We start from the raw sequence: 17,204 nt of genomic DNA on the forward strand, positions 1-17,204 counted from the left end.
GTGACTGCCAAGTTTCTACAAGGCCGACCTCAGGGTCGCCCAGATGGGCTGAGTAAATGTTTTTCGCTGTGAGTATGGATTTTGGGCCTAGCCAGGCTGTCAGCTGGATAAGTTCTTCCTCAGGCCCGACCCCCTCCAACTCGATGGCGCGCTTGAAAACGTGCTTCCACATTAAGTAGTCTTTTCCAGGTTTGTCAGTGAATTTTTGTACTCCTTTGGCTGCCAAGTCCACCCTTCTGCTACAGCACATTGGGAAATGCATTGCAGCCATGTGTGGGTTGTAGCCTGGTGGAGGTGGTGCAACGCTTATTGGAGCGGTGGCGTGGGCCATGGCTGGCTGGTAACCTCCTTGGGCGTATTGTCGGCTGAGGGTGGTTTGCCATGTGACTGGCGAGGAACCTTGTTGGTTTGGTCTGAACTCCTCTGCTCCGGCGTTGAGCTGAGGGAATCCAAATCCCTGCGTACTTACTTGTTGGAGGGTCTCTCGTTTTTCTGGTGGAGCCGGGTTGGGGGTAGTGCCCCAGAGGGCCGCTTCCAGTCATCTTAATATTGCCTCTTTTTGGGCTAGCTCATCTCGGAGCTGTTGCACTTGCTGCTGTGTGGCCATAGCAGTGGCTGGTGGACCCATCCGGTTGCCATCAAAGGTATGGTTCAGAGGGTTCAATGGGGCAGCAAGGATAGGAATGCCTCCTTGCGCTCCTGGCTGTGCGGCTATTGCTGTGGCTGGTGGACCCATCCGGTTGGTGTCGAAGGTATGGGTCGGTGGGTTCAATGGGGCAGCAAGGATAGGAATGCCTCCTTGCGCTCCTGGCTGTGTGGCTATTGCTGTGGCTGGTGGACCCATCCGGTTGGTATCGAAGGTATGGGTCAGTGGGTTCAATGGGGCAGCAAGGATAGGAATGCCTCCTTGCGCTCCTGGCTGTGTGGCTATTGCTGTGGCTGGTGGACCCATCCGGTTGGTATCGAAGGTATGGGTCGGTGGGTTTAATGGGGCAGCAAGGATAGGAATGCCTCCTTGCGCTCCCCGCTGTGCAGTCGTAGCCGTTGCTGGTGGTCCCATCCGATTGCCATCAAGGGTGTGGTTCGATGGGCCAGCAACAGTGGGAAGATCTTGTGGCCTAGTTGTGGCGACATCAACTCCATGAGTGACTGGCACATCTGGCAGCTGAGATTCTTCTGTTCGTCTACTTGGTCTTGGGGGGCTTGTGGCTGGCTGTGGTCTCACCTGTTCATGTTGGAATGTGCATTGGTTATCCACGTAGGCCTGCACGCGGCTATGGGGGCTTTCTCTTGATAGCCCTTCCAGCCTGTTCATAGATGTAGTGTTATCTAGCTCTCTCTGCAGAATTGCTTCTATTTGGGCAGCCTCTTTTGCCTTCTGTTGTCGCTGTGAAATCTCATAGTTGGCTTGAGCTTTGGCCAGGTCTTCCTTATGCTGCTGGTCTTCTACTGCTGCTTGGACAGCGACTCCAGCCATTGCAGTGTTGATTCGCGCTTCTGCAAGACGAGCGGCAATGCTCTCCGCCCTTGAGGCTCGAGATGCTTGGCTCTGGCGGGAAGAAGCCTTTGAATGGCGGGAGGTGCCTGTGACATGAGACTGTTGTGACACGCTGGAATGTGCCTTGGAGATGTTGCGAAAGGATGAGGCCCTTCCGGACGCATGGGATGGAGCCACGTGCGACCGTAGGGATGGTGCGTGTGAATGGCGGGAAACTTCAGACTCTGCCCTGTCAACCGGTCCGTCTCTCGGGCGAGGTTCGCGTTCTGGAGGGCGTTGTGGGCTCTCTAGAAGCTTCTTGCGTTCCTTGTTCCGTAACCGAAGACTTTGCATGTCGCGGTCGACGTCTGAGTCCTTTAATTGCTGCTGAATGTCCTTGAGTTGCCGTTCGGAGTCCATCCATTGTGTGTAGGCGTCCTCCTTATCTTCTTCCAGTGCGTGAGCATGTTCGGGGGAGAGATCCTCCTTTTGCTCTAGGTAGAGTTTGTGCCATTTCTCCCAGCCTCTTTCATGGCGCTTGTACACGGTGTACCATTTCTCCAACAGGTTTGCATGCATGGCTTCAGTTGGCTTTCTTTGTTGTCTCAGAGCATAGCGACTTTGAGACATCTTTGGTCTTACTGAGGCTTGAGCTTCAGCTTCTGTGTAGAGGTCAAGGGTGGCAGCTTGCAGCGCTTCTCCTTGGCCGTCTGGTTGGGGTGTCTCAACTAGGCTGGTTGGTTGAACCCCTTCATCTAGATCAATGAGCCACTCTGCCATGTTTGGGATGGGTTCAGTGTTGTTCTCAGCTATTTTGAAGCAAATTTGAATAAATTCTGTGTTTGACCACTAGGGGTCGCTACTGTATGTGGGTGGAGGTGGCTGGGAGTGTTCTCCTGTGGTTCCTAGCTATTTAGAAGCAAATTGGATGAACTTCACCTTTTGACCGCTAGGGGTCACTATCTGCGTATCACTACCGGGTGATCTTCTTTCGAGGAACACCCTTTGTCCACTAGAGGGCTTTCTCTGGGCGGGATTAAAGGCTCGCGTGCAGCTCCTCCTTTAACCGCTGGGGGACGTCTGAAGAGAGGTCAGCCAAATTCTTCCTATTACCACGTACCTGCAGGGCCACTGAGAGGCATGAACTCCCACCTGGTCGTTAAGTTGCAGGCTGGAACACACTGGGGTATTCAGCTTGTAATAATAGGCAAGGATTGATGGCTATGTGGCCTTCTTCTGTGACACTCAAAACTGGAATAAAGGTCTAGTAGTGGTGTAGACTTGCTTGAATTAAATTATCAAATTGTTGTGATGTGAAAATAGAAGCAGACAAAAAAAAAAAATTTTTTTTTTTCCACGGTGTCATGTGCAGATAGGCCACTAGGGGGCGCTGCTGTCCTGCTATTGGGGCTGGTTCTGCTCTTGCTAATGGCGTAGCTGAAATTCCAAAGGGAGGGGGGAGTTTGGTCTCTTTGCCAGAGCTGTGTTTTATGACAAGAATTATTACCTAATTGCCTTCTGAGCTTAGCAACCGGGTTGTCAAGGAGGGCAATTAAGGCCGTTTTATAGCCTGGAAGGGGCCCCTCTTTGAAGAAGAAGCGATCTGTAGTTGCTTTGTTGATTTNCCTTTTGAGATTTTTTTCCTTTAGCCACCAGGCTACAAAATCCTGTGAAGTCATTTGAAAAATTGTAGGTATAGTTTTAGAAATTTCTTATATGTCTAAGGTTGAGGATATACAGTACTTATAAGTTTCATTTTGTTCATACTGTTCATACATTTGGCTAAATAAACAAGCACAATGAGCATTGAGGTCAAAAAAAATTATTTGTTTTAGATAATAGTAAGAAGCTACTCTTACATTACATTGAAATCAATAAAAATTATATTACATATGATTCAAATTATGAAACTATTGTCGTGGAAAAACCCAATGAAAACGACAAGAGACAGCAACACAACATAATAATTCTTACTTTAAGATTTATTTCTCTAATAATTTGGAACATAGCAAGCATAATAACACAACATCACTTCCATTAATAACCCATTGCAATGAGGACCATATGACATAGCAGAATCCAATAGGACAGCTATAGGCCAATGGCAAATCAATCAGGTCCAGCCCCAACCTTTTATACCCTTTCTCGTTCTAAGACTGTAGTCAGATGGTCCGCTGACTTTTGCTGACTTCTGCTGACCTTTGCTGACTTTTTACTGGCTTCCTGTTGATCTACTTTCCACATATACCCATGTACATTGGAACCCACATCCATCAGCTACTTTCAGTTCCCTATTTCTCCCACGGTTACAATACTCATGTTCCAAATATACATAGCACTATCTACTTTGCAATTTCTTATTGCACAAAGCTCAGCAGATTACAAATAGTACGTTCGTATTATGAAACAGCATAAAGTTCAAGTTAGAGCTTCAAATCACTTCTGTGGGGGCCTACTTCAGGTTTGCTCTAGTCTCATCTTGTTATATGAGGATGGGGCTATATTTTCATCTCCCACACTATGATTCTGTACTATGATGTCTGTGCATTTCGACAGAGACAAGGAAGCATTGATTAGATTTTGGTTGCCAGAGTCACTGAAACGATTTCATAAAAGACTGCCAAACTGCATTTTTAATGACATTTTTTAAAATAATTCTTAAATGTTAATTATTTTTAATTTATTTTAATTACATTCAAATTCAATACATCTTAATTTTTGGCATGGTTCCACTCAGTCTAAAATTGGGGTTAAGGTCCTGTCATACCACTGAAAGGTTAAAAGCAGTCTTTAGCCTGAAAAAGTTTGTGCTTTTGTGAATCAGATTCTCTGGATGAAATCAAAATTCAAACATCAGCAGAAGTAATAGTAATGGTGATGATGGTGATATTTGTAGTAGAACAGTCATTTACTGAAATATATTTTGAATGCTTTTACTTTTCAACACTCATTAATTTCTGAAACTTTGAATACAGCATTAGACATTTAGGGCTGGGATGGAGGAAAAAATATATTCTGAGACAATTTCTAATTTATATTTTACGTTTGATGGCCCGAATGTACCGATGCTTCCCATCATCCCTACAGTCCATAAACAAGTTATCTAAGTCTCCCTCTTTAGGGTCCACAGTCAATTCAAAAGTGAACTTCTGAAGTAGATTAGTAAACGATATGAAGATTTCCATATTAGCCAATGACTCTCCTGGACATGCTCTCTTCCCTGTAAAAAGAAAAAAAAGAAGATAAATAGGAGATAGGAGTGTTGGATATGTTTGCTATCTTGAGTTATTTCTAAAAATAATAAAGGGGGGATGCAAACAAAGAAACAAGTTAATTATCCACTGTCCTTATGCTACTCAGAAAGTAAGGCTTCATCTTAGATTAGCAGATCTACAAGAAAGACCAAATGAAGAATATAAAAGTGACATGACAAGGCAAAGTATGACATGGCCAGTACATTAAAAAGAGAGAGAATAGCTGGCAAAGCAAGTAACAACAAGACCTGGCAATGACTAACAGCAGAAAAATTGAAGAAAGAGACTAATTCTGACTGCACAAGAACACAACAGACAGTAAATGCCGCCTCAGTAAAGAAGCTGAAGAAACAGTGGACCACCTAGTTATCTGCTGCAAGAAGATCACATAGACTGACTACAAACAGTGGCATGACAAAGTAGCAGCAATGGTGCATTGGAAGGTCAGCAAAAAATATCATTTATCTGCAAGCAAGAACTGGTATGAGAATGGTATAAAACAGACAAAGTCATAGAAAACGAAAGCACTACGGTAAATTGCTTTGGGATTTTGAATTCAGACAGGTAAGCACCTGCAACATAACACCCAAGGGGTAACAGTTATTGATAAAGACAAAAAAAGTCTTGATAATGGATGTAACAGTGCCTGGAGACAGCAGAAGAGAAGAGAAAGACCTGGATAAAATTATAAATATAAAAACTGCACACAGAATTAAAAAGTCTTGTAGCAAAAGAAAGCAAAGACTGTAACAATGCTAATAGGTATTTTGGGTGCAATCCCAAAATAACTAGAGCACCACTTGAACACCATCGGCACTGACAAAATCACAATCAGACAATTGTAAAAGGCAGCTTTACTTGGAACAGCTTACATCCTGCAATGATGCCTTTAACACCATCAGACAAGAACATCTGCCTGTCCAAGGTCCTTGGGGAAAAATCGATAAATGGACAAGAATGTCAAGTTCACTCTAAATATCTGGCTGATTGTGTGCAATCAACCATGATAATAATTAAAAAGAAACATAGACAAACTTGTTTAACAGGCAAGACCTAACAATATTACCCAGATAACTGCCCTGTAGACCTATCTGACTTACATTCACACTGGCAAAGAAAACTGTGTCATGGAGATGACATGATTCTTTTTCTTGAAGCAAAAAGGCCACATGATCTGGTTTGATGAAGTTTCCCATTTTTCTGCCTGTCATTTGCTCTGCAAAGTTGCATTTAAAGCAGAAACTTTTAACTTTTGTAAATAGGTGAATGGCACATCCTCCCACAGCACTTGCCAAGATTTTGGAGAGCAGTGTCACTGGAAAATGAGAATGTGTTCTTCAAGAACAACTTTTCTTAAAGACTTCCAGTGTTGGAGCATTCACAGCTTCTGGAGGCAGGCTGTTCCACAGATCAATTGTTCTAACTGTCAGGAAGTTTCTCCTTAGTTCTAGGTTGCTTCTCTCTTTGGTTAGTTTCCATCCGTTGCTTCTTGTCCTGCCTTCAGATGCTTTGGAGAATAGCTTGACTCCCTCTTCTTTGTGGCAACCCCTGAGATATTGGAACACTGCTATCATGTCCCCCCTCATCCTTCTCTTCATTAAACTAGACATACCCAATTCCAGCAACTATTCCTTGTATGTTTTAGCCTCCAGTTCCCTAATCATCTTTGCTGCTATTCTCTGTACTCTTTCTAGAGTCTCAATATCTTTTTTACATTGTGGTGACCAAAACTGGATGCAGTATTCCAAGTGTGGCCTTACCAAGGCATTGTAAAGTGGTATTAACACTTCACATGATCTTGATTCTATCCCTCTATTAATGCAGCCTAGCACTGTGTTGGCTTTTTTGGCAGCTGCAGCACACTGCTGGATCATATTTAAGTGACTGTCCATAGGACTCCGAGATCCCTCTCACAGTTACTACTATTGAGCAAGGTACCTCCTACTATACCTGTGCATTTGGTTTTTCTTGTCTAAAGGTAGAACCTTACTTTTTTCACCGTTGAACTTCTTTTTATTAGATAGTGCCCAGTGTTCTAGTCTGTCCAGATCCTTCTGTATCTTAAGCCTGTCTTCTGGAGTGTTGGCTATTCCTGCCAGCTTGGTGTCATCTGCAAATTTGATGAATTCCCCAACTATCCCGTCATCCAAATCATTGATGAAGATGTTGAAGAGCATTGGGCCCAAAACATAGCTGCTAGAGAAGCTATAAAAAGGAGGCCTTATAAAGCAAAATAATGCCAAGCAACATTTTATTTTGAGAAGTGAGAAGGCCATGCTACTTCATGTAATGGTTTTGAGGGAGAGCCATTGAAACCACTTTGATGACCGCAAATGAGAAAGACTTAAGAAGACTCTTATTAAAGATTAACCTAGAGAGCGCAAAACCTACTCTCCTGCTTAATATTTTTTTTAAGAAAAAAACTAGATTATATCTACAGACAATGCCAACTCAATGCAAGTAAATGGAGAGGAAACTGTAGCAGTAACAGATTTTATTCCAGTTTCAAAACATAGTTTGTAATCATGAAATAAAGAGATATCTGCTATTTCGGAGAAAGATTATAACAGGTACTTGAATGTTCTTGGAACATTCCTGGCTGAGGAATTCTGGGAGTTGAAGTCCACAAGTCATAAAAGGGCCAAGTTTGAAGATCCCTGCTCGATGACTACTTGTGGCTTTTCAAAAAAAAAAAAAAGCCCTCCTTCAGTGGAGGAGTTGATTAGCAGCCACTGTATATCTTCTGGTTCTAAAAGACTAAACATTCTCCTTCATGATTCAATCAGATTCTCTCAGTGATTTCACCATTTACCTATATATGTTCTGGGCAGCCTCATCTGAAATTAATACAGATAGTGGGAAGGGCAGGCAGGAAGACCATCACTCATCAGCATGGGTGAAATATAAATTCAGCAACCTTACAGGTAACTGGCCAACCTTGAAGACCCCAGATCACTAAATCAGCCATAGCCCCTCTGTTACCTGCAGAGAAAGGCAAGTAGGCATCCTTCTTTTGGAATTCACCATTCTTATCCAAGAAATGACTTGGGTCAAACGTGTTAGGATTTTCCCAGCAGAGAGGATCAAAATGCACTGAAGCCCACAATGGAAGAACAGTTGTACCCTTTTAAGAGACAAAAAGATACAAAGAGCAAAGGTGGGGCTTTTTCCCACAAAGAAACAGACTGTTCTTAATTCTTTCATAAATGTGAACTCTTGGAAGATTTTAAAAAAAAATCATTGATGCAACTTACAAGGTTTTTCCATGCCTGGTATTGACCAATGCATATTCGCACGTTTAAAGACCTTACAGAAAATTATATTAGTTGTATTAAGAACATAACAAGATTGAATTGTCTTCTATGTTTCACAAACATAATATATAATTATCCAAATTTGTATTATTAAATTTTATAACATTCAGATTACAAGTGGAATTCAAGGTAATTGCTAAATTCTGAAGCTTCACTGTTGTTATCTAAGTTACAAAAACAAATCTAGTCATAAATTGAAGTGGTGTTATTAAAAATTCTTGAGAAATTTAAAGTTATCTATTTAAGATTTCATTTGTTTTCTTCATCAGAAAAAAGACCTTATTCTGAATTATTTTAGAAATGGCCCCTACTTGTGTTAATACTGTGCTGCCTTGGCATATCAGCACCATTTTTATTTAGCGACTTTGACACATTTCTCTATGGTGCTCTTTATCGAGAATGAGGTGAGGGATTAAACCATCCCAAGTCATTACAAAAGGCTAGGACAGACACAATGGGTGCCTATTTAGCCTATTACAATTGCTCACTGATAATGTTATACTCGGCCTTCACCATTCTCTGGCAGACCTTCCTTTCAGCTTGGTTTTTCTTGCAGACATTTCATTATCAGATTAATAATGTCATTAGCACTCTGAAGTGGGGAAATTAATTGGTTTCTTGTTTACAGCATTCTGTGGATTTGGGGATATTGTTTTTCCTTGGACTGTTCCTGCTTATTTGAGTGGTTAAAGCATATGTAACGGGGAAGATGTATTCAGGGCTGTTGCCTCATGCTTTCCCCTTTATTGTTCCTTTTGAATGATTTATCAATTAGATTTATTACTGTATTATCTGATGATCGTTCATTTTTCAAGTTCCAAACTTCTAGGAATTCTGTTGCCTTCTGAATCCTGTTTTGATCTCTAACACATCTAAAGTTTCTCAGTTGAAATCGTGGTTGAAGTTGCCTGTATATTGTGAAATTTAAGAACTTTTGTCATATCTTCTGACTGACAATTGAGGTTGAGAGAGCCAATTTGCACGTGTTGAAGTGCACTGTTGCTATATCCCGGTAGAGATAGAATGCAACTATATTTAATTATATGGCATTTTATACAATGACGGTAAAAATGATAACATTGAGAAGTTTGAAACTTTAAAAAAAAATATATGGATACCCAAAAGAGTTTTAATTAGAAACCAAAAACATAGGAGCCAGTGCTTCAGAAAGGCTCTTCTTTTAACAGAGGAGATTCTAAAGCATTGCTTTATTATTTTTTTCTTCCATTCAATCGCGTCTAATTCTCTGAGACTTTGAAGACAAGTCCCTGCAGCTTTCTTGGCAAGGATTTTCAGAAGTGGCTCACCATTGCCTCCTTCTTAGAGCTGAGAAAAAATGACTGGCCCAAAGTCACCCAGCTGGCTTCTTGCCCGAGGTGGCACTAGAACCCATGGCCTCTCAGATTCTAGTTTGGTGTTTTAACCACTACACATTAGCTCTCTAATATTATTTATATTCATATTATGTTCTGCTTATAATATCTATAGCTTCTGTAATCTGACATAAATCTTCCATTATATTATTTTACAACATCATACTATATACAAAACATATTTTCATTGTGTATAAAATTTTAACTATATTTTGTAGATGATATTTTACATGTGGTTTCTGCAAAACTGTAGAGGGAGGGAAAGCGACTAGGAATAGATTTTTCCATAGTCATTTCCATTCTTTGTATATTTTTCTCTCTCAAAATTAATTACCTGTTTTAAAAACTGCAAAACCTGCCTAAAATTCTCATTTATTTGGGAAACAAATTATTAAAAATAGGCATTTATGCTGAAATACCTGCAGATATCAAAATGAAAATCAGATTCAGTACTCCTACAAAACATTACTTTTCTTCTATCAGGAAGGCAGAATTTTAGAATCCAATAGAGGCAAGCTAAATTCATTAATCCATTATTTTTACTGATAGTTTTGCTTCCTTTTTCCATTCTGGGAGAAGATTTCCATAATTATATTATGAACAAAGGTTTAACAATAAAAAATATTAATCACCTTTCTAAAATTCTTTAGTTTCTTGTACAAGCAGAAAATAATTAATTTTTGTAGCTAAGAACCTTAAGGGAAATCAATGAAACTCTGCAGAATGGAAAATGTCTAGAACTATGAATAATATTTGCCTTTGCAAATAGAGCATCCTGTAAAATCCAGTGGCCTAAAATTCAAATGGTATTCAGAAAATATATGCAGCAATTATAGCATATATGCTGCAATTATAGGTACATATCTATGTACAAAGAGGATCCCAGACTTTGAGATTTTTTTCACACCTGAGGGATGAAGTGTCCCTTGAAAATCATATTTTGGGTTGTTGTACGTGGGAAGTTCTCACTACTCCCAGGCTGAAAACGTAGTATCTCATGAGCAAATGCATTGGTGTAGGGCAGCTTTATCTTATCCTCCATGGAGGGCTGACGGTTTTGTCCCACAACCTCATCGATTTCCTCCTGGATTTTTGCTGCAATAAATCGTACTTTGTTAAAGCAAACAACATTATTTTTTAAATTATTCTAGACCTAAACCGTGTTCATCTTTATATAGCAGATTATCAAAGATGCACAATTTGCTCTTAAAGAATAGTTAAACAGGTTATCCTGTGCCACTGTCCATTTACTTCTCAACTTGATACTTAAGAATAATGGCTAGCAATTTTCTCTGGCTGAATGTAGAACTTGGGGAAATCCACCACCAATTTCCATGCAGAATGTGGGCTAAGTTGGTGGGTGCTTTGAAAGTTCATTTTCCCACCCAACCCTCTTCCCCACCTCCCCTAGAGGACATTTAGCTTATCCAACACTAGGTAAAGGTGAAGGTTTCCCTGTCCAGTCATGTCCGACTCTAGGATGCGGAGCTCATCTCTGTTTCTTGACTGAGGAAACCAACATTGTCCAAAGACATTTTCTGTGATCATGTGGTCAGGATGGCTATATGCCAAAGGAGCACAGGCAGCAAATTCTTCATCTCTTTAACTGTAAGATAGTGGTCATCCAGATTTATGTAATCCAGATGCATCTGCTGCATAAATGTTCTTGGAGTCAGAGTTCAAGAATGGTACTTTGGTGAATGGAAGAAACTTGTTTTCTATTAGTTCCACATGGATTTCTCCAAATGACAGCATATATACTGCTCTGATCATAGAAAAGGGTAGGAGAAGAAAAACATGGGTATATTTTGAAGTTTGATCTGTACCAGGGCACTTTCAATGATACACCACACTTTTCAAACTAAGTTACATAAGCAGAGAAACTGAGGAATCACAATTTTCCCAAGAGCAGTGATGATCATTGGAAAAGGAATTCTTTTCTGCCTAGGCTAGACAAATGCAAGACCATCACCTTTCAGTCACATTTTCAATTAAGTGGATAGGCTAGTCAATTTCAGGGCTTCCACATTTCTCCAAAATGATTATTGACCTCTCAACCCCTAGTAGATAGTGAGAATTAGAGTTTTTCCCTCTTTTGGCTGTCAGGTAGTGGACTACCATATTTATACAGTTGGATGAAACCATTGGCTGAGTTGTTGGAATTTGCAGCTTACAGTTATATTTACATCAGCTTACATTCCAGGATAGAATGCATTTTTTTTTTTAAAAAAAAAAGTAGCATTCCATGAGAAGAACTAAAGAATTAGGGCTTCTAGCATTCCAGGATTACTAATGAATTTCCTCACCCTATACATTAAAGAACAAGAGATTTTCCAATTATATTTATTAAGATAGGAATAGGCAGGGCTTTTTTTGTCATAGAACGCCCAGAACGGAGTTCCGGCACCTTTTTTGGATGGTACCTTGTAAGGTAGGCAAGGCGGGTTGTATGACATGTGTGAGTTCCGGCACCTTTTTTTTTTTTACACACAAAAAGCAAATAGGCTAATCAAAAAGGAATAGGCTAATCAATTCCAAGACTTTGTAATCAGCTGATGGGTCAATAGAAATGTCTAAAAGGGGGGGAAGCCATATGACACCCCAGCCAAAATAACACTGTAAAACAGATGCTGGCCCCAGAACAGGGCAAATGAAGGTGGTTCCACAAGTGAAATGCCAAGACAATGCTAGCTGAATAGAGTAGACCTTTCAGTTGTGTCACCTTAAGCTTCCTCAGAGCACCATGAATTGTCTCAAAGGGAAGACATTTGGTTTTCATCATTTTCCTGTTGGAACTTCTTGAACCAGCTTAAGCCTTCCTTAGCAACAGGACAGAGGTTCCATTGTGAAGGTACATTCTTATTAAATGATAAGTGGGTATCTTATACTACAATAAGGATGCTGAATGGATGAATCCCTAGAGACCAGGGGGGTGCAGCAAAAGTGTGGCAGGAATGCTTGGCTACTGTGGAGTGGGGGAGGATGTGCAACTGGCCAGCAAGGCATGGCAGGGCTGGGCAGGGGAATTGTGTTGGTGGCTGGCATGGCACAAGCATAGCAGGGCCCAGAATGGCTGCTACAAGCTGGGGCAGAGCACAGGTGACTTATCACAGTGATTTGCAACCTTCCCTGCCAGTTTGCCCTCTGATATTGCTTCTGGGAAGTTGGCAGAGAAGGTTGTAAATCAAGTGACCGTGGGACCCTACAACCATAATAAGAGTGAGCCAGTTGCCAAGTGTCCAGATCATGGTCATGTGACCAAGAGGTTGCTTGGATGGTTTGCTTTGAGGACTGGTTGTAAGTACCATTTGTTTATCTCGGTCATAACTTTAATGGCTTTTGAATGAGTGGTTGTTAAATGAGAATATCAGTATTTGAAATATGCATTTTAAAACATTGTTAAAATTATTGAATTTCAGTACAAACTAATTGGGGGGGGGAATATTGATGCATATTTCTGGTCCTGATTTTATTCACAATATTATTTACAATATTTGATGTGGAAGCCATGAAGGGGCTGATTTTTACGATATGTTCATTAACACAGGTACATGCAAGTCACCAAGGAAACATATTTAGAGTTATATAACATTGATATTAGGTTGCTACTATTTGAAGTCTCATTAGTAGACTAACATGGAAAGTGTGATCTAGCAGTTAAGGCACCAGGCCAGAAGCCATTCCCACTTTGGGCATGAAAGCCACCTAAGTCTCTCTTTCTAAACTCAACCGACCTCACAGGGTTGTTGTTAAGGGAAAATAGGAGAAGGAAGGAGTATTTGGTATGTTTTCCACCTTGAGTTACTTTTAAAATAATGAGGACAGCATAAAAATCTAATAAATATTTGGAAACATGGGAAAAAATGCAAGAACATTCCAACTCATAGTTTTTCTTTGCAGAATATCTGCCAATCCATATTTAAAAGGGAAAATATATATAAAAAAATCATTCCACATACCTTGGACCTCTGGGAATCTGGCCAGAAGGATAATACCATATGCAATAGTATTGGCTGTGCTATCTGTCCCAGCAATTAACAGCTGGAACACAGTCATGACCAAGTCTTCCATACAGATAATCTTAGAATTTTGTTCCTGTAAGGTAAGGTAGAAATAAAATAAAAGCAGAAGTTTATAATGTGTAGCTCATCATGTCATCAAATTGTCCATCTACTCTACTTCTTTTCACTTTACTTTTCTTCTAGACCAACTTAGAGGGGAGGCAGGGAATAATTCAAGATAGAATCCTCCATGTTTTCTACACTAATTTGAATATCCAATGCAACTTAATAGATGTTTGGGTCAGATAGATCAATGTTTAAAAGAAATAGAAACAGCTGAGATGCAAGTGAAATGAGTAACTTCTTTTTCTCTCATCAACTTTTCATCAACTATCATCAACTCTTCCCCAGAATCCTTCCAGTTATGCAGCTATTGTAATGCAGAAGTTTCCATGTATCTCCTTTTCATGGAATCTCCTCTCCATCTCCATGTCACAAACTCTTTTCTATTCTCTAACATCACCTTCCATAATCCTTTTTATTCTGGCCAAGCAATAGCCAGAAGGCTTCACTTCCTTTAATGTTCAAAGGGCATTTGCTATCTCGTGACTCAAAGCATCCAGATTAAACTTGCAATGAATGTTTTGCTAGCCACAATCTAGCAGTCTGGTACCCTGTTGTGCTCTTTCAGATGGTACCAAGAAGCCTAAAGTTAAGTAACAGATTAGTAATTGCCCTGTGTTGGGATTACAACCTCCTTTGCCAGCAGAAGGAACACAGGAGGCTTTCCAGGGATTGTCCAACAAGGACAGGGACATTTTTCAACCCTCTCCTCTTGTATAAAGAGTAAAAAAAAATGAGCAGGAGTCCTCTGATAGAAACACTTTTCCTATTTCCACATTTTAAAAAAGAACTCAGTGCAAAAGTTCGAGAATCATACTATTGATTTTGTGGCTGTTATTTCATTTTGAAGTGGTTTGGTGGATTACAGGATTGAAATAGGAGACTGCAGTGCTCTCAGCGGCTCCCAGTTCTACCCTAAATTTGACAGAAAATTAAAAAAATCAGTATCCCAAACTAGCCATTCTGTCATTATTCAGCCCCTGAAATGTTTTCAAAAGTTTGCCACTGAATTATAGTTCTAGGGGAATGAATGAATGAATGACTAAGTAATTATTTAATTTGTTCTAAGGCAATTAATTCATATTTAGTTCTTGTCCTGGCCCCAATCATTTTAGGAAGCACCTCAAAAGCCCATTCTCTACAGGACTCACAGCCCCCAAAAAGATAACATTCCTCTGCTCCACAACTTTACCTACTACCAAGCTGGCTTTGCTAACTCATGACATGATATAGACATGGGCTATATGCCTTCTCTCATCATTAGAAAATGGAGCACAAGTGCATAACTGAAACTCTGTCCCTTTTGTACTTGTATGCAAAATATCCTTCGCAATATACCTTTTCTAATTTAAGAAGGAAGCAATCAATAAAGTCTCTGGGATTGTCTGGATCCAGGGTCTTCTTGTGAGAGTCCACTCTAGTCCTAATGTAGTCACAAATCTTGTTACAATCGAAGACGGTTCTCTTGTGAGGTCCAGGAAGGAATTTCATGACATTTGGCATAGTGCTGTACATCTGTAACATTGTGATTGTAAAAGTTAGCCTTTCTCAGCTCATCTCTTTTGCTTTGCCTACTGTGCAGCTGCACAGAAAAACTGGCTTCCCTGCAAAGAGTCCTCTTAGTTTAATTTTTTTTTAAAATAAATAAAATGCAAGACCAATATAGACATTTTCATGAACTGTGCAATGCCTGCTAATCAAATGAATATAAAATATAAGCCCATGGAACCAAGTTTATTTAGTTATATTTTTTTTTCTTTAGTTATAACTTCTCAATTACTATTTGAGAAATAATGGAATGAAAGCTGATGAGTTAAGGAAGACTTAAAAAGCAATTATTTATGAAGGCCTCTGTGAAATGGCAATAGTTAGAGCTTAGAGCAGGGGTGTCAAACTCGCAACGTCACATGACGTGTCGCGACGTATCACAACTTTTTCCCCATTGCCGGCAGTGGGGTGGATGCGGTTTTGGCGTGATGCATTCGGCCCACGAGCTGGCAGTTTGACACCCCTGGCTTAGAGTAATTAGCTGAGAAGAAGAAGGGCTAAAGCTTTATGCATCTTCAATAACTGTAGAAAGAATCACTGCTAAGTTGCAACATATGAACTAATTAGGAGCAACAGGAACAGTCACTTGAACAAGAGATGGAGGGTGATTCTCACAAACACACCTTTTAGAAGGTCACTTTAAAAAGTTTCCAAGATTTGTAAGTTGAAGGGAACTAACTGAACCCTCTTAGTCTTAAACAAAGAGAAAACCCTGCTTATAGAACAACATAAAGTTGGCATACCATTCCAGGAGGACTCAAAAAGAAACTTATGAACTTCTTCAAAATTTCCAGTATTTCATTCAAGATTTTATCATCATAAGAAAATCGTTTCCCAAAGACAACAGCACACATCACATTAGAAACAGCAGCTGAGATGGTTGGGACTACATCGAAAGGCTTTTCTGCAACAGCAAAAAGAAAGAAGAGATTGTGTGACCATGTTTTGCATCCCCAAAATCTTTTTCTCTAGTGACTTTGTGAATTTTCTTTACACTACATTCTGTTTAGACTTTACACACGTGGAATCTTTATGGTTCCAGTGACACCTGCCTGGAAATTTCCAGTGTACAGCTTGATTCTAGTAAATTAGATCATGGTTATAATCTGTGCCTCTCTGAAGACAATGGAAGTTCAGGTGGGCCATTTTCAGGAACTTCTCAATCTAGTGAACAGACTTCAGAAGTCAGGATTCAAGACACACCATGTGCCAGCCAGGTAGGTTTCAATCCACTTTTTAATTGTAATCAGCTACTTTCAGAAATATAACCAGAAAGGCAGAATATTAATTCAAGAAAAAACAAGTATTTGTTTCTGAACTTAAAGATGAATAAATAAATACAATATAAATACAAGTTTTGTTGTTGTGAAGCAAATGGAGCCAAGAGCATTATGTTTGCTATCTTGTGTTGTACACACAAAGGTGGGATATAATTCTATCAATAAATAAAAATATTTTGCAACGTAGGATCACCTTCAAAGCTTGATATCTTCTCCACCAAATAGAGACCCTCTTCTGACATCCGTTCAGCCATCGACTTCTTTCCCATTCCAAAGTTCTTTAGTGTACTGAGAGTAAAGCGACGTAGAACCTTCCATCTTTCGTCTTCACCAATAAGCCCTGAAAGGATAGAAATTGCAGTAATAAAGAACAGATATTGCAGCATTTTTAAAAAGAACAACAAAAAAGCAACCTGCCCAATACTCCCTCACCCACAAAATATCTACCCTTCTCAAATGTAAAAGTAAACATGCATTTCTTTTTCTAGGAGTCATTGATAGTTTGGCAAATGGAAAAGAAATTCAATTTTCTCATGTTTGCACTCTCCTTATTCAGATTATAACTTGAACAATGTTACAAAATATTTTGATATCTATAATAAACATCTGAAAAGGACAGCTTTCCTTTTTCTCAATATTCCTGTTTAGAGTTAATGTCCTCTATCCATCATTCCTATTATTTTTGAATATCTTTCAAGTTCAGGTATTTTGCAATTTCCTCATAATTGATGAACACTCTTCCCTAATGTAATTTTGAAGCATTTTGAATCAGATTAGATTGCCCCTGAATCTCTCATCAAATCATGCCTATGAAATTTCTTCTAAAGACAAATG

The 17,204-nt window shown here is 39.8% G+C and overlaps 1 protein-coding gene across 1 annotated transcript in view; it reads right to left on the bottom strand.

Moving 5' to 3' along the window:
• The window catches only part of LOC107296150 (cytochrome P450 2F2-like), a 30,141-nt gene that overhangs the window by 2,368 nt on the left and 10,569 nt on the right, over window positions 1-17,204 (bottom strand). The window contains exons 3-11 of the mRNA XM_015825495.1: window positions 16,564-16,710; window positions 15,834-15,994; window positions 14,881-15,057; window positions 13,378-13,513; window positions 10,326-10,513; window positions 7,714-7,855; window positions 4,521-4,697; window positions 1,226-1,584; window positions 29-439 (exon numbers count right to left, since the gene is read on the bottom strand). Of these exons, the coding sequence (XP_015680981.1) occupies window positions 29-439; window positions 1,226-1,584; window positions 4,521-4,697; window positions 7,714-7,855; window positions 10,326-10,513; window positions 13,378-13,513; window positions 14,881-15,057; window positions 15,834-15,994; window positions 16,564-16,710 (1,898 nt within the window). The remainder of the gene's footprint in view (window positions 1-28; window positions 440-1,225; window positions 1,585-4,520; window positions 4,698-7,713; window positions 7,856-10,325; window positions 10,514-13,377; window positions 13,514-14,880; window positions 15,058-15,833; window positions 15,995-16,563; window positions 16,711-17,204) is intronic.

The sequence above is a fragment of the Protobothrops mucrosquamatus genome, unplaced genomic scaffold (assembly GCF_001527695.2).
Source record: "Protobothrops mucrosquamatus isolate PMUCROS unplaced genomic scaffold, P.Mucros_1.0 scaffold2666, whole genome shotgun sequence".
Taxonomy (NCBI): Eukaryota; Metazoa; Chordata; class Lepidosauria; order Squamata; family Viperidae; genus Protobothrops; species Protobothrops mucrosquamatus.